The sequence below is a fragment of the Antedon mediterranea genome, chromosome 4 (genome assembly GCF_964355755.1).
Source record: "Antedon mediterranea chromosome 4, ecAntMedi1.1, whole genome shotgun sequence".
Classification (NCBI taxonomy): domain Eukaryota; kingdom Metazoa; phylum Echinodermata; class Crinoidea; order Comatulida; family Antedonidae; genus Antedon; species Antedon mediterranea.
In genome coordinates, this window is record NC_092673.1 from 27,995,257 (window position 1) to 28,020,924 (window position 25,668).

A 25,668-nucleotide genomic window follows, 5' to 3' on the forward strand; every position below is an offset into this window, starting at 1 on the left:
AAAACAGCCAAAAAAAAGTTGGCAGAGCTTTCGGGCAACACTAGCCCTTCATCAGTCTGTTACATATATATATAAACAAACTTACCTTATGTAATATTTAAATAGTCAAAATAATGTTGATTGATAAATATATTTTGTTTGATGATGATGATCATGAATAAAAGTGATATTGGTGCATATGTACAGTATAATGATGATTATGTATGATTTTTTTTATTCAGAAAATATACCACCAGTATTAAATTCTGTCAACGACATGAGCAGTTATTCAGTTTTACAGAACAATTACCAGCTGTATGTATTATTAAACCGAACGGTGCGACTACAGGTTTCTGCAAGCGATGAAAATGATGATATTTTGACGTACTCAACACAAATGGAATACCCTGAAATTCAGATTGATAACTCAAGTAATATATATATATATATCTATCAATATTATACTTATATATACTTTTATATACTTATGCTTATATATACTTCTATCTATAATATTAATATCATCAATAATTGTTAATTACTTATATATAGATAAAACAGTATACTTAATCCAAAGCCAAATTATTGAAAAAAAATAACAATTCTGTGGGTATCAGTGGCTGGATGTCAATGGAGATACAAAAAAAAATAAGCACTGAAAAAATGAAAATGCTGTGGGTATCAGTGGCTGGATCTCAATGGAGATACAAAAAAAAATAAGCACTGAAAAAATGACAATGCTGTGGGTATCAGTGGCTGGATCTCAATGGAGATACAAAATAAAATAAGTACTGACAAAAATGACAATGCTGTGGGTATCAGTGGCTGGATCTCAATGGAGATACAAAATAAAATAAGCACTGAAAAAATGACAATGCTGTGGGTATCAGTGGCTGGATCTCAATGGAGATACAAAATAAAATAAGCACTGAACAAAATTACAATGCTGTGGGTATCGGTGGCTGGATATCAATGGAGATACAAAAAAAAATAAGCACTGAAAAAATGACAATGCTGTGGGTATCAGTGGCTGGATCTCAATGGAGATACAAATAAAATAAGCACTGAAAAAATGACAATGCTGTGGGTATCAGTGGCTGGATCTCAATGGAGATACAAATAAAATAAGCACTGAAAAAATGACAATGCTGTGGGTATCAGTGCCTGGATCTCAATGGAGATACAAAATAAAATAAGAACTGAAAAAAATGACGATGCTGTGGGTATCAGTGGCTGGATCTCAATGGAGATACAAATTAAAATAAGCACTGAAAAAATATTTACTAAAATATTTATTAATATCATCAGTAATTGTTAATTTTTTATGTACTAATATTTAGTACTCTGCTTTTATATCTAAAGCCCCTTTTACAGTATACTAGAATATTATTAGTGGAGGATCCAGGATTTTTAAATTGGTGGCCATTGCTTAAAACCTTGAGCTTAATATGATGGCTTTCTAACTTTTGAAATATAATAATTTACGAATTATTTACCTGACAAATTTTCAGACAACAGGTTTTTGGAAATTTGTCTTTTATAACTGAAATATTTTTTTTTTTTTTGCGTAAGGCCACAATGGAAATAAGTTGACCATTGGTTACTTTTTTGTGCTACCCTAAATTCATTCCTGTATTGTTTTTTAATGTTATTTTGTTTTGAATTCGAATAAAATTGAAATGAAATAAGTGAATAACTTGATCAAAACTTCAAAATATCCTATTCATGTTTGATTTTATACATATTTAGTTGTTAATGTTTTGAGGGATCAACACTTTTTATTTAAATTTATAATCTATTTGTTGTTGTTTAACCAGCTGGATTGTTTACCTGGACACCAACTACTGTTGATAATGTAAACATCACGATTGAAGTCAGTGATGGCGCACAAAGCGTTACCATCACAATGGAAGTGTACCTGTGTGGCTGCGTTAACGGCGGACAATGTGATTTTACCAATCTAGTCGAGGGATCCGATATCAATAATGACAAGTTTGCGGTATGATATATTATATTTTGGCATATTACAAAAGAACATTGATACACTTCTGTTCTATATATATTCAATAATCATTGTAATCTTTATTGTAACATTCGAAAAGTATAAAAATGTGATACATTTAATTAACTTTTTTAAGATCCAACTGAAGATTTTTCTTTGAAGATTTGACAGTCTCCTCTTTCCTTCAGTTTATGTACAGTGCATGGAGAGCCTGCATATAAAGATTATTATATTTTCATAACACGTCACCTAATTATATTCCTGTAATTTGATTAGTTAATTAATCACACTTTGAAAAGTTATTGTTTTTTAATATTATTGTATATATTTTTATGTTACTTATGTTAAGACGAAATGAAATGAATATCTCATTTTATGAAAGATTGAGTGCTCTATTTAACTCTGCTTCGCCTCGTTAAATATAATAATTTTTCAACTCATGAAATATTCTCACAATCCAACTTGTAAACATTCATTATTTGTAAATGTATACATCACTCTTCTACTGATGAATTTGAGCTTCCAGTTATTTCATTATCATATTTATATATATATATGTTTTGTTTGCTTTTGTCTGTTTTGTTTTGGCGTCCCTGACACAAGAATTTGCTTTGTTGGTGACGCCACCATTTGGAAATAAATGTTAATTTTGATTGATTGATGCAGGTTGTGCAATGTATCTGTTCAGCTGCGTGGACAGGATTTGATTGTTCTATTGATTACGACGCATGTATGGATGAACCATGCCACCCTGGGGTCATTTGCCAGGACAACCTTGCTCCAGAAGTAAATGCAACATGTGCAGACTGCCCCAGCGGATTGCAGGGAGATGGCTTTAAGTGTTTCGGTATGTGTATATTTTTATATATAATATTTTAAAATATATATATATATATATTATTTTTTATATAAAATTGAAATAATGAAATATAGTTCATGCTGTTTTAGAAACTAAATATGTACACTGTGTCATGAGGAGTACCTCCCTCTATATAGATATTTCACTTTGACTACAAGATTTATCTCCCAATATTTTTACACTCAAATCAATCTTTATTTGTTCCATATATAAAAATGTGTACATGGAAAAATTGTTTTCCTCGACAGAAATATGGTACATCAAACAAAAAATCATACATTTACATTTTTGTAAATTACTATTTACAAAAAAAGATTAATTAAAACATACATAAGGTACAATTGTTATTGGCTACCAATGTTGCCAACTGTACAGTGGAGTTGTGTGGCTTGGTGGTTATGATGCTTGGCTACCAATGTTGCCAACTGTACAGTGGAGTTGTGTGGCTTGGTGATTATGATGCTTGGTTACCAATGTTGCCAACTGTACAGTGGAGTTGTGTGGCTTGGTGATTATGATGCTTGGCTACCAATGTTGCCAACTGTACAGTGGAGTTGTGTGGCTTGGTGGTTATGATGCTTGGCTACCAATGTTGCCAACTGTACAGTGGAGTTGTGTGGCTTGGTGGTTATGATGCTTGGCTACCAATGTTGCCAACTGTACAGTGGAGTTGTGTGGCTTGGTGGTTATGATGCTTGGTTACCAATGTTGCCAACTGTACAGTGGAGTTGTGTGGCTTGGTGGTTATGATGCTTGGCTACCAATGTTGCCAACTGTACAGTGGAGTTGTGTGGCTTGGTGATGCTTGGCTACCAATCCAAAGGTCCTTTCATATGTCAGGATTTTTTTTCTAATCACAATTTACAACTCCACTCTCAAAGACTTGTAATAAGACTTTCTTCAGAAGGATTGTGAATGAATTCGCTTATGGTTATCCTTGGCAATTTGCCTAAATATATAAAACAAAACAACAACAAAATATTTTAATTAAACATGTTTTTATATAGATTTTGATGAATGCGCAGCTGGTCAAGACCAGGTAGAGGGCGTCAATTTCTGCGAACATCCAGAACTTTGTGTAAACACTCTTCAAAGTTATACATGTAACTGCAGATCTGGGTTTGAACTGCATCCAAATCTAAAGGATTGTTTAGGTATCCACTTTGATCTTATTTATAACATTTATTTACAGCGCACTTACTGTAGTAAGTATTAATGAAGACCTCTCCTGAAAGCTATCATTTCTATACTCTAGATAAAGAATGAGAATCCGTATGATTTTTATAACCAATTCATGTATTGTTTAATAAGTGAAATAATGAGTTGGTACCATATATTCTATTTTGCTTGCGGGAAAATAACACATGTTTATTATTTTTAATATTAATTTAGATTTTTAATAGAGACCCTTGATAGTTTGATATATTTTAGAAAATATTACAGCACTCTCTATAATATAGTTTGGACATGATGTCATGAAATCTCCCAATATTTTCCATGTTTTCCAAGTTGGAAGGTCCGTTAATGTCATGTAGATGTGCTATATATGTTTATGTGTTAGAGAAAACATACTCATTTTGTTATATTATATATATTTTATTTTTTGTTTTGAGAAGTTTATAGACTCCTCAACTTTATATACTGTACGTTATTAGTAAATTGAAATAAAAAATGAATGAATGTTTTACATACTTATACTTGGCCATTTGACAGCAATAATTGTCTTTCTTTCTGCAGACATAGACGAATGTGATAGACATACAGATAACTGTGATTCTAATGCCATGTGTGAGAATTTCGTTGGAGGCTTTAATTGTTCATGTAATGTTGGCTACAGTGGGGATGGTATATCTTGTGAAGGTATGACATTATATACATCTAAAATACTGAAGCCATTACAGTAATATCACCAAACATCAGAAAATGTTTAAAAAATGTATTTATTTTAACGGAAGGAGTTCCTATTAATTAGTAAGGTTATTAATCCAATAAATAAAAAGTTAATAGATTAGATATATAACTGTTTTGGGGGTTTTTTTTCTGTTGACCAGAATCATAGAAATGTTAAGCAACTTCTTTAGCTAAACAGTTCTTTCAAGTTTGCAATAATGTGAACATTGAATTTGGTGACGTCAGTGTTCAATTGAGAATGTGGAGGTAGTTCAATATCCACAACTTATAGATTGAGTCCAGACTTACAAAAGAATCAGTTGTAGGTCCCAAAAAAGTTTGGATTAATGCTAGATGATTTTAATCCATTATTTCATCATTGGTTGTATGCATGAAAGAGTGAAATTACACTGAAATTTCACTTTTCCCTGGTAGTATGTCATTGGTTGTTAAAGTGCGTCAAAAATTTTATGTACATAAAATGTATTTTTGTATACAGATGTAAATGAATGCCAAACTGGAAGTTTTCCTTGTGACCTCAATGCAGATTGTAACAACGTTGTAGGTTCATTTTCTTGTGCTTGTCAAGATGGATTCTTAGGCAATGGAATGTCTTGTGACGGTAATTGTTTTTTTTGTACTTTGAGTTGGGTCCTGGTTCAAGTCCTGTCGTATTTCAGTGACAAAATACAATTCCACTCCCAAAGACTTGTATTAAGACTTTTTTATGTAGAGCATTTTGTGTATATGTTTTTCTTGTGAACAGGATTGCCATGACGAGGCAAAGATATTTTAAATATAATTATTAAATATACTGTAAAATATGACTTTTCTGCTCGGGAATTGCGGTGAGTGGTGAAAATTGAAAATTTCAGACGAAGCAATTGGGCCTAGTCTGCCTCATGCTTGCTACGGCAAATATTTTATATAAAATATATTTTAAGAATGATAAACAAAGATATAATATAAATGATGTATTCATTTATAGATATTAATGAGTGTCTCCAAGGTTTGAGTAACTGCGACGAGAATGCAGATTGCGTCAATGTCGTCGGTTCGTTCATGTGCACATGTCAACAAGGTTATCAAGGCAATGGCACACATTGTTTTGATGTGAATGAATGTGTCAATGGCGACCAACAATGTAGCTCAAGGGGCTTCTGTACCAACGTGGAAGGTAGCTACACATGTCAATGCAACTCAGGGGCTGAAGGAGATGGATTTACTTGTGTGGGTAAGTCAGGAAGTTATGTAGTCGGTAAAATTATTTCCACTGAAACGTGGAAGGTACTGTAGCACACGTGTCAATTCAACTCAGGGGCTGAAGGAGATGGATTTACTTGTGTGGGTAAGTCAGGAAGTTATGTAGTTGGTAAAATTATTTCCACTGAAACGTAGAAGGTACTGTAGCACATGTTTCAATTCAACTCAGGGGCTGAAGGAGATGGATTTACTTGTGTGGGTAAGTCAGGAAGTTATGTAGTCGGTAAAATTATTTCCACTGAAACGTGGAAGGTAGCACACGTGTCAATTCAACTCAGGGCTGAAGGAGATAGATTTACTTGTGTAGGTAAGTCAGGAAATTATTTAGTTGGTAAAATTATTTCCACTGACACGTGAAAGGTACTGTAGCACATGTGTCAATTCAACTCAGGAGATGAAGGAGATGGATTTACTTGTGTGGGTAAGTCAGGAAATTATTTAGGAGCAACATTGAATCATGGAAGGTACTGTACACGTGTCAATGCAACTCGGGATCAAAAGGAGTTTCAAAAGTCAGTAACGATATACCATCACCTGTGATTGTTCAAATTCCTTTTGTTGCGTTTTCTTCCTTGAGTTAAGTTCTAGTGAGAACCAAGACACTAAATTTTCATCATAAGAAATAGAGTAAATTATTTCCCCACGAAATGATGTCATTGTTTTTTCTCACTTTCTAGATATTGATGAATGTACAGTTGATATGAATATCTGTTCCGATATCGAGGAGTGTATTAATACCGACCCTGATTATTTCTGTCGGTGTATTCCTGGTTATGCAAGAGCGAATGAAACTGCCGTATGTACAAGTAAGTTTCATATAAGCGAAAGCTTTTTATTTGGTCTCTTTGTCAAATGAGCAATGTAATTATTACTATTATTTTACATTTTGACAAAGAGATGTGTATTGTACCTTTTACCTTAATGTTTGTATTGTAATTGACTTGTCTCAAATATTCCTTATATACTTATAAGGAATATAAACTTATTGCTATAGTTTATAAAATATACACAAGCTAGCAATAATATGATCTTTATTGTTTGATATTCAAACATGGAGTAGAGTACTCCATGATTCAACATACAAGTGAATCTAACTTAACTAAAAGTATTCTTAACTACTGGTATATATTGATTGTGTTTATATACAGGATACTGTGGTTATCACACAGGGTGCTAATTGCATACATGTGATATGAGTACAGATGATACTTAATAAATATCACATCTGTTTACAGTAGTGTCATTTCACTTACGTTACAATACCATGCTTATTGCATTAAATAAATGTGTTTTTTTTTGTTTTTTCAAGATGTCGACGAATGTGTTCCAGTGAATGGGGTTGCCCCTTGTTCAAGTAGTGGTACTTGTAATGATATCATAGGATCCTATGAATGCGAATGTAATAGTGGTTACATGGGCGATGGTGTTACTTGTGTCGGTAAGGCTGGAATTATGTATAATTAACGAAAATCAAGATTAATTATACAGTAGTATTTATTTGTAGAGAGCCTCATTTATTCTTGTTACAACATTAGGTATTAATACTGCCACATTGATTATTGTTCTCGTGTACAGTTTATTAAAATATACATCTCACTCCTCTAAAGTACAAAACTTTACTGATAAATGATTAAAACATTTATTGATTATAGATTTCCTTTTTGTATTCACTTTTATATGAGAATTACGTTTCTATTAGTCTTAGTATGATTGGGGAATTGATGAAATGACAAATCTAATAATTACTTTCCAGATATTGATGAATGCAGTTTGGAAACAGATGGCTGTAGTCAAACCTGTGCCAATACCGCTGGATCGTTTACCTGTGGTTGCAACACTGGTTTTGAACTTCAGAATGACACGGTATCTTGTAATCGTAAGTTTTAAAGCGTTTTTATTAACTGTTATTGTACACACAGTTTATCTTAAAACTAAGTTGTACCACTTAACCGCAGGCCCATTTTTTTAAAAATAAAATACAAAATAACTTTATTGTCCAAAAGATGAATATTTTTATAACACTTTACATACTATTTGCATTGACTAATGGGATGAATACATCTATTTGTTAAAGATCTATTGTCGTGAAAAATAATTTTTACTATTTTTGTTGTTGAATATGCCATTTTAATGTCACATAATATAATTTGTTTGCAAAATAACTTTATTGTCCAAAAGATGAAAATGACATTTCTTATGACTGGCAAACACTAAAAATGATATTATATATTGTATTATAATCTCTCATTTGCGCATTTAATTCTAATACTCAATAACGGGACATTGAATTGGATGTTATTTCCACATGTATTTGTAATTTCAGCTCTAGCAGGAATGGAATGCACAAATAACCCCTGTGATGCCTTCTCTCAGTGTATACTAGACAATTCTGGCAACCCGACTTGTACCTGCAACAATGGTTATGTTGCGGCAAGTGCAACCACTTGCCAAAGTATGTATTTTCAAGGATTTTACTTAAACCAACAACAAGATTACTTTTCATTGTATTCAACCAAAAATATATTACAGTTCATAAAGTATTTAACATTGATACAATTTTGTCTTAAGCCTATTCACCTCAGACAGACTTTCTTCATCAGTGCTTCTATAAATGGAGCATGAATGCTATTTTTATTTCATGGTCATTCAAGAAATTATCTCTCGCACATCCTCACTAGACTAAAGCTCTGTCTGCACTATCAAACTATTTTGACAAACAAGTGTGATATTCCCAATTATGGTAGTGATATGACATCATTATATAGGCACATCACATTATTTTGTCACATAAAGTTTGATAGTGTAGACAGAGCTTTATATTCTTTTTAATAGCACAGATTTACTCCCTTTAATTCTAATACCTTTTTATTTTAGATATCGATGAATGTGCTAGTAGTAATACTAACCAATGTGAAACCAATTGCATTGATAATGAAGGAAGCTTTGAGTGTTCTTGTAACGATGGCTATGAGTTGTCCACTGACGAACGAACATGTCAAGGCAAGTGCTTTACTTGTTTCTATATTGTAAATAAGTCAGCGGTGTATGGCCACTCTTGTGTTTCCATAACAAAGCTTAAGGTTTTTTACTTATTTGATCTCCTTTCACACTTCTCTGATTAGCAAGTACAAGTACTGTATCTTATTTTTAATTAATTTGATTACCATATTTATTATTTCTTTAATACCTGCTTACTAAATTTGTAATATTTGTATTTGAAGTGTGAACAATTAGAATAAAAGAAAGAAATTATTCCACTGGTAGGATTTTAAACTCAAGGCAGCACTAAACCAGTGACTGAAATGGACCAGAACAACCCTTAGTCTTTCCGAAATTTACACTGGGTTCTTTTACGTGCACATGAGCAAGATGTGTACACTGAACCTCCAGTTTTAAGTCCTAATCTGAGATTTATCTTGCTTTCCCATGACTATCATTGATCAGTGCCATGAGCCTGTGACGATATTATTACTTGGTTTGCAGTGACCCAGTCTCAATTGCTTTGCTTTCAAATGCATTTAATTTGTTTTGTATTGTTTATATTTAGACACTAATGAGTGCCTGAATAGCACTATTTGTGTGGCAAATGCTGAGTGTATTAATATGCCTGGGACTTTCATGTGCTCATGCCTGGATGGGTTTGCTGGAGAAATGTGTGACGGTAAGAAATACAAGTCGCCCTGCATTTTGCACTATATATATTAAATTAAATTATCATTTTTAGGTTTATTAAATTCTAAAATTATTGAAGTTTTTCATTTCATTTTGTTTGTTTATTCGTCCAGCATAATATCAATACAGTATACATTATACAAATTTAATGAATTTAAATTTATAATATTTTGATCTGAGGTCTTACACTTACAAATCTTCCTGATATCAGCCTGAGACCTAAATTCCATAATATTTTTATAGCACTTTACATACTATTTTCATTGAATAATGGGATGAATACATCTATTTGTTAAAGATCTATTTTCCTGAAAAATAATTTAACTATTTTTGTTGTTGAATATGCCATTTTAATGTCACATAATACAGTAGTTATTTCACTTGACCAATAATTGGATCTAAACAAAATTTATTTTCCTGAAAAAACTGTAATTTCAAGCAAAATTTTTGGGGGAATTTAACCATTTATTATGTTATTTTTCTACAAAGTGTTTAAAAACAAAATAACCTTTTCAAAGTCTGGTTATATTAATCTTCATTTTTTATGTTTTTGGGGGACAATACATTTTTAAGTTAATTCAGTAAATAATAAAAATGTTTGTATCATTGTATTTTATATGCGTACTCTTTTTCAGATATTAACGAATGCAATTCTGAAGAACTGTATAACTGTACTGAGAATGCGGTGTGTATAAATCAAGAGGGCAGCTACAGGTGTGCTTGTGGAACAGGATTCTCGAGAAACGACGAAAATATTTGTATTGGTAAGGAATTTGAATCATACAAACTTGTGAACACAGGTCCTCAACGTGTATGTAATCATTTCTTATAAAGATAAAATGAGAAAAGCTATGGTTATACCCGGTACATATAGAAAATTATTTTTATCTCAGTTGATGTGCCATTAAAACAGAAGGAATTAGGTAAAATGTACTGATTTATCAACATTATATTTCATTACCCAGGGTAGCCCAAAAAATTAAAACTGGTTTTTTAATTAGGGCACTGCATATAACGTTTTATTAATTACAAACACAGCAACACTGATAAATAATAATAAATACATTTTATCTCTGTGATGTCATTGCTTATGTATAATAATAATTGCATTTAATTTATTCATAGATAATAATGAGTGTTTATCAATTGATTCATGTAATTTGCTCGCAACGTGTAATAATACTGTGGGATCATTTGAGTGTCAATGTATAACTGGTTACACCGGTGACGGCAAAACAAATTGTACAAGTAAGTTACCTTTACTCAAGACAAATTAGATTCCCACAAGATTATGTAAGATATGTTATAATTCTGTTTATTTTCTATGCTTAAGCTCTGTCTACACTATCAAACCAGTTTGACAACAAAAATGTGATGTTCCCAAATATGGTAGTGGTATGCCCAAATATGGTAGTGATATGACATCATCATGTCCATATATGATTACAATTTTTTGTCACATAAAGTTATATTTGATTTTGTATTATATTTGATTTGTTTCTTCAATATTCAATAAACAAATATTCATAAAATGTTCTCCACACATATATTAAAAATACATAAAAAAAACAATTATATAAATACTTGTGATAATAACCAATAAAAAACATAGTATGTGTGGAAGGAACCTACTGTATATAAGTTTAAAAAACTTTACACCTAGTCTCCCACTAAAAAATAATAACAAAGTTGGGATAAAAAGGTTGATAGTGTAGACAGAGCTTTACATCTTTACCTGCTACACCTTACCACACTATGATTTATATTCATCTCTTTAAAATACTTGCCCATTAGATGAGAGGTACATCAGACATTAAAGCTACCAAGAAATGTTTTTATTGTACTGTAGAACAAGATTTTTTTAAATTGCATTATGATCTGCAAAGTAAAGAGTCAAATTTGTGAGATTCAGAGGAGGACCCTTCAGGACCTATGACCTTTTGGGGATTTAGAGGCTATCCTCGCTACCACACCAAATGATTGCATTTTTGTTTCCTTTTTATCTGTATTTGTATGGTATCGAAATAAATCAAATCAAATTCCTAATTGAAGAGAACCGATTAATATGAAATATAAACATGATTCTTATATGATTATTTCTTGCACAAGTGACAACTGTAAATTAAATGTTTTGACTTGTTGTCTTCAGATATCAATGAATGTTTGAATAGCCCTTGTAATGTAAATGCTGAATGTCAAGACACAGATGGATCATACCTATGCACATGTAACAATGGTTACCGTGGTGATGGATTTATAAATTGTGCAAACATAGATGAATGTTTTGAACAATTTGACGATTGTCATGAGTTGGCCACCTGTACAGATAACAATGGATCTTACACATGTGAATGTAATATGGGTTTTGAAGACTCCTCTTCACAGCCTGGATTTAATTGTACTGGTAAGTAACTAAATAATAAAACGATACAAGATCAACTAAAATGACTTCATATTTATTCACTACAAGCTTGTTTCGTATGGCCAGCAAAGTTGGTCACACTCTTCAGATGAATTACAAAACATGAGTGAATCAATTTGTCCACAAGACTACAGTTAATGAATGACCAGGGAGTTATGTTGTTTATGTTTTTCAAAGGTCTATTGTTTACGGATGTGCTGTCTATTGTTAATTAAATATTTCGTTTTGTACCTACATGTTGATACTAGCTCATTTTTGCTGTTAAGTGAGCATAGCTCAGTATGGAAAATATATTTCTCATACATAAATAGCAACGTGTATAAATATAAAAGAAATATAGCATTTGGCATGTTGCCAATTACCATGTGAATTTTGATGTAACATAATCCATTCCAAATCGTAACATTATTTGTCGCTATAAAGTGATAAAGACTACACAGTTTTTATTTCACGAATGACACTAAAGTTGTGCAATTAAAAATTTCTGAAGCTCTCTGCTTAACTCAACGTTATTTGTCAAGCTACTGTACTATGCAGTTAGTACCACTTTGTCGCAACAACTCTTCCTCTCTCCTACCTAGTGTATATCTTGCCAAAAATGTCCGCTTCTGTTATTTTAACCTCATTTTTGCTTCTTGTGGTTATACAAATTTGTTTTTACATTTTTAAGATATTGATGAATGCGCAATTGAAACTGACACTTGTGATTCAATTGCAAACTGTACAAACACATTTGGATCCTACACATGTAACTGCTACATTGGTTATGTAAGCCTTCCTGGTGGAAATGCTAGAATTGGTCAATGCGAAGGTAAATGCCTAAACAGTATTGTGGTATGCTTCAATGTGTTATGTTTCTCTCTGATGCGTTTCTTCCTGACAGTCTATGCTATTTCTGTGTACTCTCACTTTTTAACAAATGTTTCTTACAGTATATAAACTACAATACGCTGGTAAAATCCCACCCCCCTAGAACATGAAATTGTGCCGACTTTGGCGGGTGGGACTAATACCAAGGCAAAAAGCCTAGTAAAAAAATTATTGGTAAGCATTTCTTGTAAAAACTCATCTGAACTGGCTAGAGAGAGGCCTACATCCAGATCAAAAGTCAATACTGGGACTATACCTGGGAATCTTGTTGGTAAAAGCAGACATAAACTAGGTGGTGGGATAAGACCCAAAGTTGGATTTATACCTGAGGATATAAGGTAATACGACTACAGAATATGTTTGGATTATGATACTTAAATCATAATCTATATTTCCACGTTCTTATTTCTCAGATTATGATGAGTGTGATTTTAATATTGATACCTGTTCGGACAACGGGATATGTAGCAATACTATTGGCTCTTATTCATGTGCATGTCAAAATGGTTACCAAGGAGATGGATTTGATTGTGAAAGTAAGTTAGCTTTCATATTTCAATAAAGCCGTGCAGTAATAAAGTGTGTGGGAATAACCTGTGTCTCGCAGCCAACGTACAATTTACACAATATGGCGTACAACTGTTATTAGATGATGCTCATTCGTTTGTTCATAACTACAGGGGCTGTGATAGACCAGCACACCGGGGTAACCTCCTTACTCTCCCAACAAATTTTGTGTTAATAAGAGTGCACACATGCCACATGCCTTACAACGATTGACTTGACTTTGTTCGGTCGGCGCAAATTGAAAGCTTGCAATTATCAATGAAATATGTGACTGGTTCCCGATTTTTGCTTGCCAATGTTTTTAACTGAATTCATTTGTTTTGTCAAACAGATATAGACGAATGTAGATCTCTCATATCACCATGCCATCTGGAGTCTAACGAAAGATGTGTGGACACGCAGGGTAGTTTTTACTGCACATGTCAGACCTCTTATTTCAACGTTAGTGGAACCTGTATAGGTATGTTTTTTTATATTATTATTATGTTTGTTGTTTTAATATAACATAACATAATAAATTACATCATTTCTTGTCAACAAAAGGAAGTAAGAAGATTTCATCTCCCCATTTGTTTTAAATCATATAAAAGGTACAAAGGTAAAGGTAATTATCTTAGTCCTCAAGCTTAACTGGAAACTGAGGAGATTCGGATTAGGCCCTCTACGGACTCACGGCAGCCAGCAGTGCAACGCCTACCAGATCAGCACACCGGGAGACGATCCCCTACTCTTTTTCGAATAGTGTACCAAGTTCTTTAACTTGCACTGTTAAGTACATGGGACCAACTGTGTACAATTAAGTTACTACGTAAGGCAATATCGATATAACAAATTTCAGGGAATAAATAAACTTCACTTATACAACTTTAAAAACAATGTTTCTGTTTTTACATTCGTTTGAGAATACATTTTTTTAAAGAAACATCAAACGAATTCCAGAGTATGTATGTAAAGCATATAAATAAGTTGTACAAATTGGTTTTTATTTATCATTAAATTATATTTCATGAATGTTGGTATTGCACCAAATGTTTATAGCTCAGTCTACACTATCAAAGTTTATGTGACAACAAAATGTGATGTTCCCATATATTGACATGATGATGTCATATCACTCCCATTATTTGTGCACATCATACTTTTTTGTAAAATTAGTTGGTGGAGACAGAGCTTTAAAATATGTATTAAGCAACTTAACTTATCTTATAAATGATACTTCTTCATGTTTTCAGCTGCGGTTTCGAAGAATCTTGTGATCGACTTTGAATATATCGAAGGATTAGATGCAAACATGTTTTTCGATGATTTTAACTTTGATGATGTTGCTCTTCAAATAAGTGCTGATGTAAGTAGCTAATATTATTTGATGTCTTTGAGGACAAACTCAGTTTGACTCATTGAGCCATTGGGATTTCCTGAAGCTGACACATTTGTCGTGGAATACATTCCTTATTATTTTCTTGAATGACGTTTATGCATGAGAACCTTTCACCAATCTCACTCCTGAGGACGATCAAAGTATATTGATCAAAACATCGAGAAACTCAACAGTTCTTTTCAGAACTAATATACGTGGTGTACCGTAAACTTTTGAATGTGTTTGCATAAGGTGTGGCTGTATTGGCTTGTATTATACATTATTTTGTGTTTATATTTTTGCAGATGGACAGTTTATTTGAAAAGAGTATTTATATGGATCAATATTTCGGCACTGAAACCATCTCATTCATGAATGTGTCCATTGGTATACGTGCAACATTTATCGTGACATTTAACATAGAATTAAATATTACCGATGATCAGTTGCGGCAGGTGTTCCTAGACGGTCTAACAGGACGAGACAGTAATATTCTAGAACCAGACAGTCAGGTTGTAACAGACGTAACTATACCAGACCCAGGTACGAAATGTGTAATTAATTCATAATATTAAAGGTGTATTGTCCCCCTGAAAAAATAATTCTTAAAATGTTTTTTGTTGAATATACAATTTTAATTTCACATAAATAGTTATCCACTTTGACCAAAATATGGATTGAAAAAAAAAATTTTTTACATGAAAAAACTGTAATTTAAAGCAAAAAACAGTCAAATTGGCTGCTAGCCAATAGATTTTTGGTTGGGAAGTCATTAACTTTAACTTTATTAAAACTGATTTAATTAATTTTCATTTTTCATGTTTTTGGGGGTACATCTTTAAAGTTCAAAATCCACCATTTAAATTTAATTGTGCTATTTGAATCACTATTTTTATTGTTATTCCAGTAATTGACCACTGCTTTGAAGGAACTGATGATTGTCGAGAAAGGTTGTTAAGTGTTTGCGTCTTCACGGGAGATGACATGTTTGAATGCAACACATGTTACGATGGATATGAGTATAATGCAGATAACACAGCTTGTATTGGTAAAGTTATATATTTTTTATATTAAAGCCTCGATCACATTGGATTTAATTTGGTCAAATTAACCGAGTTTCCAGCGAAAGTGACCAAGAAAAGTCCAACTTGAACACTGGCTACAATTCCCACAGTGTTAAATTAACCAAGTCCAATAGTTACTTTTACCAACCACTGCCTGCTCAATAAAACTTACCATGGTCTTGGCTAAAAGGTCCAATCCAAATGTGTTTAAGATAGGAATCAATATTAAACAACGTAAAAATAATAATGTTTTATTTTAGTTCAAAATGAAATGTTATAATAATTCATTTTTTTTTCCTTTTATCTTTTTTCAGACAACAATGAATGTGATGACAATCCATGTTCAACAAATGAAATTTGTAATAATACAGTTGGTAGCTTTACATGTGATTGTATCACAGGATTTGTACGTAATGACAGTAACATATGTATTGGTAAGGCTAAAATTCTTAATTTCTTAATTATAGTATGTTAGTAATATCTTGCAGTTTCTATAACTATAGAGCCGTTCTGACAATTTTTACTTTTATCTTATTTCAGACGACAATGAATGTGATGACAATCCATGTTCAACAAATGAAGTTTGTGAGAATACCGTTGGTGGCTTCACTTGTGATTGTGACACTGGTTTTGAACGTGATAGCAATAATGCCTGTATTGGTAAGTCTTGATCTTCAGACCAAATTTCTAAATTTTGATTTTTTCTTTTATGGTGAAAAACCGCATTAATTTCTGACAATCTTTTACAAGATAGTTTTTAAATTAATATTTTTATAATTCACAAGACCTCTTTCTCCTTATTAAAGTTACTTCATCGTAGTATGTCCCTATACAATATTATAAGAAACATACTTTCTTACAGATATAAATGAGTGTGATAATGATCCTTGCCCAGAGTTCACGACTTGTTCTAATACGATGGGCAGTTACGTTTGCAATTGTGCAACTCAAGGCTTTATTAGCGTAGACGGTGTATGTGTAGGTAAGTCATCCACTGAAAGAAAGCTACAGTAAATCCATATAAATCTTCATTTGATGGGGTTTACAACTGATAGGACAAGACATGATGATATCTATATTGTTTAGTAATTGTTTTTATTTTTTGAGTAAACTTTTTTATTACAAATAATAAGGAGCTTTCAGTTGGCGATAAACTTTACATTGATGTGTTGTTGGTTGTCGCCCGGACCTAGAAACCATCAAAAAGGGTAAAGAAAGAGAGCTACAGTAGAAAGCACGCCTCCAACTTCCCCTCATTCGTACAATGAATTAACATGCCCTAACTTTACGGTTCTTCTTCCTCTATAATTATTTCTCAGACTAGAACCATACCATGTTGATGCTTTATGTTTGTTTGTTTTTTTAGATAACAATGAATGCGATACTATTTCTCCATGTTCAACAAATGAAGTTTGTAATAATACGATTGGAAGCTACACTTGTGAATGCGACTCTGGGTATGAACGTGATGGCAATAACGATTGTGTCGGTAAGGTTTGATATTTGTTTTTTCGGGTACATTTTAAAATTTTATATTACAATTTTCATACAGTTGTTCCTTGAAAATCACATCTCTGGGAAGAACTATACCATTTGATAATTAAAGTTCCATTGTTATTTCATTCTAGATGATGATGAGTGTGATGATATGAATACATGTTCAACAAATGAAGTTTGTAATAATACGATTGGAAGCTACACTTGTGATTGTGCCACAGGATATGTTCGTGATGGCAGTAACAATTGTATCGGTAAGCTTTATTAATTGATTTTCCAGGTCATTTTTTTTTTTATTTTTATGAATTTTAGGTTATTTCTTGGACTAAAACCATACCATTCAATAATTTTTATTATTTTTAATTTATTCTAGATTACAATGAATGTGATGATGATCCATGTTCGACAATTGAAGTTTGTGTGAATACAGATGGTAGCTACACTTGTAATTGTGACACAGGATATGAACGCGATGGAAATAACCCCTGTATTGGTAAGATTTAAAGCCTAATATTGTGTAATCTGTATGCTAATCATTACAATTAAAATCATAGAAAATAAAAGATGTTTAGTAGAACCTTGTTACTGCTGCTATATGTTATTCTGTGGCAGATCTAGAAAAACAAAGCAAAGTACAAAATGATAAATGGTTGTTTCAGTTTTCCTAAAAAATCACTCTATTTAATAAAATGTCCCATTTTATTTTTAAACTATTCAACAGCAGCATTGCCACCCTTTTTGTGCCTTTTCAACGCACTTTACAGTTACACCATCCATTATTCACATAAATTAATATTTTTTACATGTAACATTTGTTTGCTTTAGATATCAATGAATGCGCTACGCTCACCAATCCCTGTGGAGCAAATGAAGACTGTACGAATACAATCGGAAGTTACACATGTACATGCTCGCCAGGCTTTGTACCTTCAACGAATGGAGGATGTTTAGGTCAGTAGCAAAGCTAAATTGTTTGTTCATGTGCTTATTTGAAAAGCTTATCCAAATACTATTTTTTTTTACACTTTTGTGAAAAATCGCTTTTCACCATCCCAACAAAAAGTACATTACAAACCAATTATGCGATGGGACACTCCGGATTTGAACAATGGCGTAACAGATGAGCGCCTACTGCTAAACCCAGGGGGTACCAAAGGGGGTTCCTTTGCAGTTCACGACAATGCTCTGTCCCCAGTGTTAGAGGGATGTTTGAGCCAAGCATGTCAACCACCACTCAGTTCCATTGCTGTATATTCCGTATACCGGTACTATTTTAGTGTACAGTTCTTAAAGAATTTAGGCTCCAAAGATCTGACCCTCAATCACAAAAAGATATTTTCGGTTAACATTTGTTATTACTGTTTAATCACAAATTATTAAACGTTACTTTTACCTCCATTTATAGTTTCACTCCAATATCGCGGTGAATTACGAGTGATAGAAGTTAATGGGTCAGCAGACTTAGCACAATATGTTGATGACCTCATGGATAGTTCAACAGAATTATATCAGTCCATTGAAACAGTAATATTAGCAGTTGTAAGTATTAAAACATTAATATATTTATTTTTTCATTATACTGGGAGACCTCTACAGTCAAAGATATTCTCACAGACTACTCAATTGTGAACTAGTACACCGGGGTAATCCCTACTTGTCTCATTTTGTGTATACGGACCTACCATTTACAATCTTTTCTGAGAAAATTTGTTCCACCACCAAAACCAAGGGGCGAGTGAACCTCGAAACTTGCCAATATTATGGCTAAAGCAAGTTTCCAAAATTGCAATGCAAAACATGGGTCATATCTTAAGTTCAGCACTTCATTTTACAATGTTTAGGACCTTCTCTCTCTAACTCAAAATCATAAATCTCCCTCTGCTAATACACTTTACCATTTTTATTCAAATTATCACATTTTATTTAAACACATTCAAACATTCTACAGGTCGACGATTACTACAGTACTCAGTATCCATACACTTTTTACCAAAGCTCGTTAGTAGGATTTAAAGATGGGAGTATTATTGCAGTGTATTTATTAGACTTCTTGACCAACTCAACTGAACAAGCCAATCAACTCCTACAGGATCTAATTATGAGTTCCACTGAAGGCGTAATTACGTTAGACGACGGTAGAAGTGTAACGCTTGATGTTGAACACGATGCTGTGGGTGAAGGTATGCTTTTTATTAATTTTTTTTTTAATAAATACTTTATTCAACAAGGGTAGCTCTAACAGCTGTCTACAGCAGTACAGCTGACTTGAAGAGGCCCTCTTAAAAACAATACAAAAATATACAAACATAAAGATACAATAGGAATCATAAAGTTCACATTAAATTTACACATATGTATTATATATGGAGGTAGAGCTTTTTGTTGAATATGCCATTTTAATATCGCATAATAGTTATTCACTTTGACAAAAACTTGGATCAAAAACCAAATTATTTACCTGAAAAAACTGTAACTTAAAGCAAAACAATAGGTTTTTGGTTGAATTTAACCGTTTATTCCGTCTTTTATAAGTAAAAACATTTGTTTTTCTACGGAAGTGATTGACTTTGAAATGGCATATTCAAAGTCGTTTATTTTCTTTATTGTTCATGTTTTAAAGATTGTTAAAAATGTATTGTGTATCAGTGCACAGTACTAGAAAAGAACAAAAATGACAGGTTGTTTGAAGAGTAGCTTGTTTATTATTTATTGTAAAATGTTAACCTTTTGAACCAACCTTGTTAAATCATAAAGCTGTGCTATAGAACTTCTAATCTTACATTTTGAAAAAGTACTTATTTATTACACGATCCCTACCTAATACTGCTGCCAAATTATAATGTTGTCAGCAACAAGCAAGCTCTAAACCTGGAGCTAATCTTGTCTACACTATCAAACTAGAAAAAATTTGCCCAAATATGGTAGTGATATGCCCAAACATGGTAGTGATATAACATCATCATGTCCACATTTTTTTGTCACATAAAGTTTGATAGTGTAGACAAGGCTACTTTATGTGACAAAAAAATGTGATGTGCCCATATACAGTACTGTATGGAAAAGATGATGTCATATCACTATTTTTTGTTCAAACTAGATTCCAGATTGTCATCCTTGTATGATTAAATGAATTATATATATTTTCACTTTTCTCTTTGTAGATACTCCTATTGTATGTGATGATGATTTACATTGTAATGGGAACGGGGATTGTACAGTAAATGATTTACTAGAGAGAGTATGTAGGTAAGTACAATTATGTAATGGCTGTGTTTTTAGTTGTGAATATGACATTTATTTTTTTCTATTTTTTGGAAATACATATAAGTTAAATGAACTGAATACCAACAAATAAATAAACAGTATTCTTTAATTTATTGTATTAGAATTTTGATCCATGAGCACTAATAAATGGGAGATTTGTTAATGCTTATGAAAAGTTAAGTTATAGACCCCATTTACACTTACGATTTTGGAAATCGATAAGTTTAAATGAAGTCAAAGAATGTGTAGTTGCAGTGGTAGATTTCTCTATATTAATACGGATTTATCAATATATCCTCATTTATTATATTTGAACAAAACAGAAGATGGGAAAAAACAATAAAATCACTATTAAAACCAATAGAAAAACAATCTCAAAAAGAATTCTTAGAAATGAATGTTTATGAGTTGAATGAGAACAATATTTTCATGCGTTGAAATGTTGTTAAAATGTAACTATCTTCTTGATTTTAGTTGTTTTGACGGTTTCTCTAACGAAACATGTGATGCGTGTTACGACTCTTACTGTAATGATAAAGGAACGTGTTCAGTAAATGATAACACCCGTACTTGCACGTGAGTAGCTTCAAATTTTTTTTTATTATTTATGTAATTATAAATAATAATTTATTAACAGAATTTATTAATAAATTTATAATATCTTATCTAGATAAATAATAAATTGATTTAATTTTTTTTTTTTTTTTTTGTACAATTTATTTTTACACTACAGACTGTTTCATGAAGTACATACAAATCTCTCTTTGTTTGTATTTCAAATCCATACACCACACATATCATAAAAATAGTCACATGATAAAGCAAAGAAACAAAAACAAAAAAAAACATTTGATGATGAATTCAGGACATCCCAATTAATCCTAAAAATAAAAATCAGTTTTCGTTGGGGTTCGAAAAAATTAAATAAAAAACCATAAAACGAAGAAAATGAGAAGTAGGAAATAGGCATATAGATAAACAAACAACAGTGATTGAATATATCCAATCACTAGATGCTAGGTCCTGAGTAGAGCATAAAGATCTGATCTATAGAATTATTTTTCGGTGAAATAAATGATTTGTAATGTCTTGGTTGGTTGGTCTTATTGTGTAGGTTTTATGTATATAATGTGTAATAACAAATTTATTGGGTAAATTTTTTTTTTTCAGATGTTTGGAAGGATATGAAGGAACCGAATGTCAGGATGAAAGTAAGTGAAGCCAATTTTTATATATATTTTTAAATATATAATTCAGTATCTGATAAAAAAAAAAAACTGGGATAGCTTGCAAATTATATAAATAAATAAACGTAAAACCACTAATGTGTCTAATTGTATGTAATCTATTTTGCCCGACAGCTTCATCTGGAATCGTAGTGTTAATTATCGTGATTGTATCATGCGTGATCCTAGCGATTGCATTACTACTGCTCATCGTGTTCATCATACTCATCCGCCGTAAACAACACGATAAGTTCCAATTTCGTAGTAAGCAGCAAGGTCCCTTCATGGTGCGTAATCCAACGGCCGGAATTCCAGTGTTCACAACAGATTTTGAGACCGAATCAAATGATGACTATTCTCGTCATAATAGTTTAGATGCCAGAATGCGCCACTTAGCTGGTGTACTCAACAGATCACCGTATCTAACTGTAAGTATTGCTTTTTTTAAATTGTATACTGTAAAACCTCGACAAGAAGCCCATGGGCTTGTACTTTTTTTGTACTCTTAGGTGGGCTCCTTTTCAAGATTATTTTCGAGATTACTTCTGCATACCAAATATGGGAGCTACTTTTTGAGATGGGCTTCTTTCCTAAATGAAGCCCAGGGGGCCTTCTGTTTGGGGTTTTACAGTATTGTAATTTCTTTATTTATTTCAAGGTAAAATAGAGAGTACAATAGGCACATATGGTGTGGAGCTTTTCCACTAACAAATAATACATACTAAAAAAATAATATAATATGTGAAATGAACCGTATTTCTTTTATAATTTGTTTAAAATGAAAATACAGAGACGGTCCAGGATTTGTTAAACAATGGGAGCGGTAACATATAATATTAATAGGCTGTCAAAAATGGATATTAAAAAGTTGCATGACAACATCACCAGAAACACCTGACCCTGAAATACAACATAAATATTATGAAAAACATTCTTTCTTACCAATCTTAGAAACAAATGTTTATAGCTGGATTTAAATGCTTGTTTTACTTTTAATTGATTATATTGATTGATGATTGGTTAATTGATTGATTAATTGATTGATCTATTAATTGATCTATTAATTATAAGAGTATTGGATTGATCAGTATATGGAATTTATTACTTGATTGTTAATCAATGTATTGATCAATTAATTATAGTATATTGAAATCGATAGATTGATTTGCTTGGTTGATTAATTTATTAGTGTTTATTGAATAATTAGTTAACAAATTAATCATTGATTATAATTAATTTCAAAGATTGATTAGTCGATTGATTGATTGATTTATTTATTATTGATAGTTAGAATAATTTATTTTACCTCAAAAATTATTCGTAAATATTCATTTTACAAAACAGAATCAAGTACGATCGTCAACACAATCAGATGAATCCGAGGTGTCATCCAATCAATTCATGCGTCCATATGTTGCTACAGGAATGGAAGCTAGTACACTGGAGGTATGGCTTTAAATATTTAATGTTATTATCCTAGGTTTTAACTGGGTTTTCAAAAACCACACAACATACTGTGAACAAAAGTATGTTTTCTTTCAAGATTGGTTCCCATTTGGACGAGCGTACGTGCAACGCAAGTGAGTTGACCAATCACAATCGACAGTTTAGATGATTCATTGCGTCATGATTGGTCAAATTACGTTTGACGTTGCACTTACGTCCTTGCATTGCATCCTAGTGGGAACCAAGCTAAAGCCATTATAAAGCTCTGTCTACACTATCAAACTTTATGTGACAACAAAATGTGATGTGCCCATATCACCACCATATTTGGGCACACTTTTGTTGTCAAACTAGTTTGATAGTGTAGAAAGAGCTTTATTGAATAGAACAATTCTACATTCCTTTTAGTTCCATTGTACTGTATTCTAAACTATTACTCAGCTTGCCGTATCAATTATTCGCCCACTTTTGTTTGTTCAAGCGTCTGTTATTATATATTTTTATTTTGTTTTTCCTTCTTGCGGCATGTCACTTCAACATTTAAAGCTTGTTAAATTCTCCTAAAAATATATAATAAAATAATGATTAAATACTACAGTATATAATCATAAATTAAACTTTTATTCAGGTTATTGATTTTATCATTTATATGGATATTTTAAAAATCAAAAACTTGAATTCAACATAAACCAAACTTTGCATTTAAAACATGCTAAATTATCCTTAAAAATGTATAATAAAATAATAATTAAATTCTAGTTATTATATAATATTATCATTAATAATAAATTAAACTTTTATTTAGATTAAACTGATTAATCAATTTCTTAAATTATTATTATTAAATTAATATCATAAAAATTCAATCCTTAACAGCGATTTGATCATCCCTCAAAATGCGCTTTAAAATAATATAATAATGTTAAAGATGTAGTGTCCCAAAAAACATGAAAAATGAAGATTAATAAATCAGACTTTGAATAGACCATTTTGTGGTTATAATAAAGTTAATCACTTCCATAGGAAAAAACTTATAAAATTAAGTTGACTTGATTGTTTTGCTTTAAATTAAATGGTTTTTTTTAAAGTAAATTCATGTTTTTTCGATCCGATTTTTGGTCAAAGTGGATAACTATTATGCCACTTTAAAATAGCATATTCAACAAATATTGGACAATATATCGTTAAAGCAAAAAAATACCTAAATTGTCTGTCAGACAATCTCTTTTATCTCACAGAAGTGAATAACTTTATTATAACTGCAAAATGGTCTATTTAAAGTCTGATTTTATTAATCTTTATTTTTTATGTTTTTTGGGGGACAATACATCTTTAATACTTATAATAATCAAGTTATAGATTTGATTTAAATACATATTTACACTAATATTGTTTAACTTGTAGGGATATACAACAGATGGTAGTGATTATGACGAGAGAGAACGACGAAATCGCTACCTATTCACACCTAACACTGCAAGTAGACAGTTCTACTTCTAAACTAAATAATATTAATACAATATAATAAATAATTTAATATAGTCTTTATCAACCAATGTCTAAATTATTAGCAGTTATTGTTTAGAGGTGTTTGTATAATAAATATATTAGAAAGTAGTTTATTAGATAGCCTATAATGACGTTTTTGATACTATTAAAAAATTAATACATTTAAAAAAATATTATATAAACTATATATAAATTATATTCGTCTTCAATTTAAGTATGTATTCTGAATACACTTGTGTGTGATGGGTTTTTGATAAATAAAATAAAGAACATTTAATAATCTTTATATAGGTGTATTATATCGCAGAATTCATTGAATATTTTTTATATGAATTAACCAGATATAATTTACTTTAGGTGTATTATATCCGAGAATTAAATATTTTTAGATAAAATAAATCATAAATTATTAATTATTTGTGTATAGGTATATGTATGGTGTAATTTATATATATGAAAATAATTTGAGACAAAAAAGTAATCTTGAAAATGCGGCAAATAATTTAAATATATTGTGCATACGTTTCTACAGGATACATGCTAGTTATTAGTTAGTAAATTATTTAAATGTAAATTTATAAAAAGTATACATAATCTAAATAGTATTTTACTTGTTTATTGTAATATTTTTGTAGTATATATATATATCTAATATTTTAAATAAAATGGTACTGCAAAGGTATTTTTTCGTTATTCTTGAAAATACTGGGTATATAGAAATTGAAAACAACTAAGCATCGAACACAGTGTTATTTTACTACGTAATGACGCAAGCGTGTTG

General features: G+C 31.4%; 1 protein-coding gene across 1 annotated transcript in view; it reads left to right on the plus strand.

Moving 5' to 3' along the window:
* The window catches only part of LOC140047120 (uncharacterized), a 52,484-nt gene extending 26,892 nt beyond the window's left edge, over nucleotides 1–25,592 (plus strand). The window contains exons 19-55 of the mRNA XM_072091952.1: nucleotides 222–410; nucleotides 1,797–1,978; nucleotides 2,648–2,828; nucleotides 3,848–3,994; nucleotides 4,578–4,700; nucleotides 5,230–5,352; nucleotides 5,719–5,964; nucleotides 6,671–6,799; nucleotides 7,303–7,431; nucleotides 7,747–7,869; nucleotides 8,317–8,445; nucleotides 8,868–8,993; nucleotides 9,541–9,654; nucleotides 10,301–10,429; nucleotides 10,791–10,913; nucleotides 11,815–12,069; nucleotides 12,758–12,898; nucleotides 13,371–13,493; nucleotides 13,856–13,984; nucleotides 14,757–14,869; nucleotides 15,187–15,424; nucleotides 15,789–15,929; nucleotides 16,260–16,379; nucleotides 16,486–16,605; nucleotides 16,808–16,927; nucleotides 17,312–17,434; nucleotides 17,574–17,696; nucleotides 17,816–17,935; nucleotides 18,268–18,393; nucleotides 18,848–18,981; nucleotides 19,391–19,622; nucleotides 20,604–20,688; nucleotides 21,181–21,282; nucleotides 21,877–21,917; nucleotides 22,068–22,360; nucleotides 23,277–23,378; nucleotides 24,783–25,592. Of these exons, the coding sequence (XP_071948053.1) occupies nucleotides 222–410; nucleotides 1,797–1,978; nucleotides 2,648–2,828; nucleotides 3,848–3,994; nucleotides 4,578–4,700; nucleotides 5,230–5,352; nucleotides 5,719–5,964; nucleotides 6,671–6,799; nucleotides 7,303–7,431; nucleotides 7,747–7,869; nucleotides 8,317–8,445; nucleotides 8,868–8,993; nucleotides 9,541–9,654; nucleotides 10,301–10,429; nucleotides 10,791–10,913; nucleotides 11,815–12,069; nucleotides 12,758–12,898; nucleotides 13,371–13,493; nucleotides 13,856–13,984; nucleotides 14,757–14,869; nucleotides 15,187–15,424; nucleotides 15,789–15,929; nucleotides 16,260–16,379; nucleotides 16,486–16,605; nucleotides 16,808–16,927; nucleotides 17,312–17,434; nucleotides 17,574–17,696; nucleotides 17,816–17,935; nucleotides 18,268–18,393; nucleotides 18,848–18,981; nucleotides 19,391–19,622; nucleotides 20,604–20,688; nucleotides 21,181–21,282; nucleotides 21,877–21,917; nucleotides 22,068–22,360; nucleotides 23,277–23,378; nucleotides 24,783–24,878 (5,270 nt within the window). The 3' untranslated portion in view covers nucleotides 24,879–25,592. The remainder of the gene's footprint in view (nucleotides 1–221; nucleotides 411–1,796; nucleotides 1,979–2,647; nucleotides 2,829–3,847; nucleotides 3,995–4,577; nucleotides 4,701–5,229; nucleotides 5,353–5,718; nucleotides 5,965–6,670; nucleotides 6,800–7,302; nucleotides 7,432–7,746; nucleotides 7,870–8,316; nucleotides 8,446–8,867; nucleotides 8,994–9,540; nucleotides 9,655–10,300; nucleotides 10,430–10,790; nucleotides 10,914–11,814; nucleotides 12,070–12,757; nucleotides 12,899–13,370; nucleotides 13,494–13,855; nucleotides 13,985–14,756; nucleotides 14,870–15,186; nucleotides 15,425–15,788; nucleotides 15,930–16,259; nucleotides 16,380–16,485; nucleotides 16,606–16,807; nucleotides 16,928–17,311; nucleotides 17,435–17,573; nucleotides 17,697–17,815; nucleotides 17,936–18,267; nucleotides 18,394–18,847; nucleotides 18,982–19,390; nucleotides 19,623–20,603; nucleotides 20,689–21,180; nucleotides 21,283–21,876; nucleotides 21,918–22,067; nucleotides 22,361–23,276; nucleotides 23,379–24,782) is intronic.
* Nucleotides 25,593–25,668: the final 76 nt, after the last annotated feature.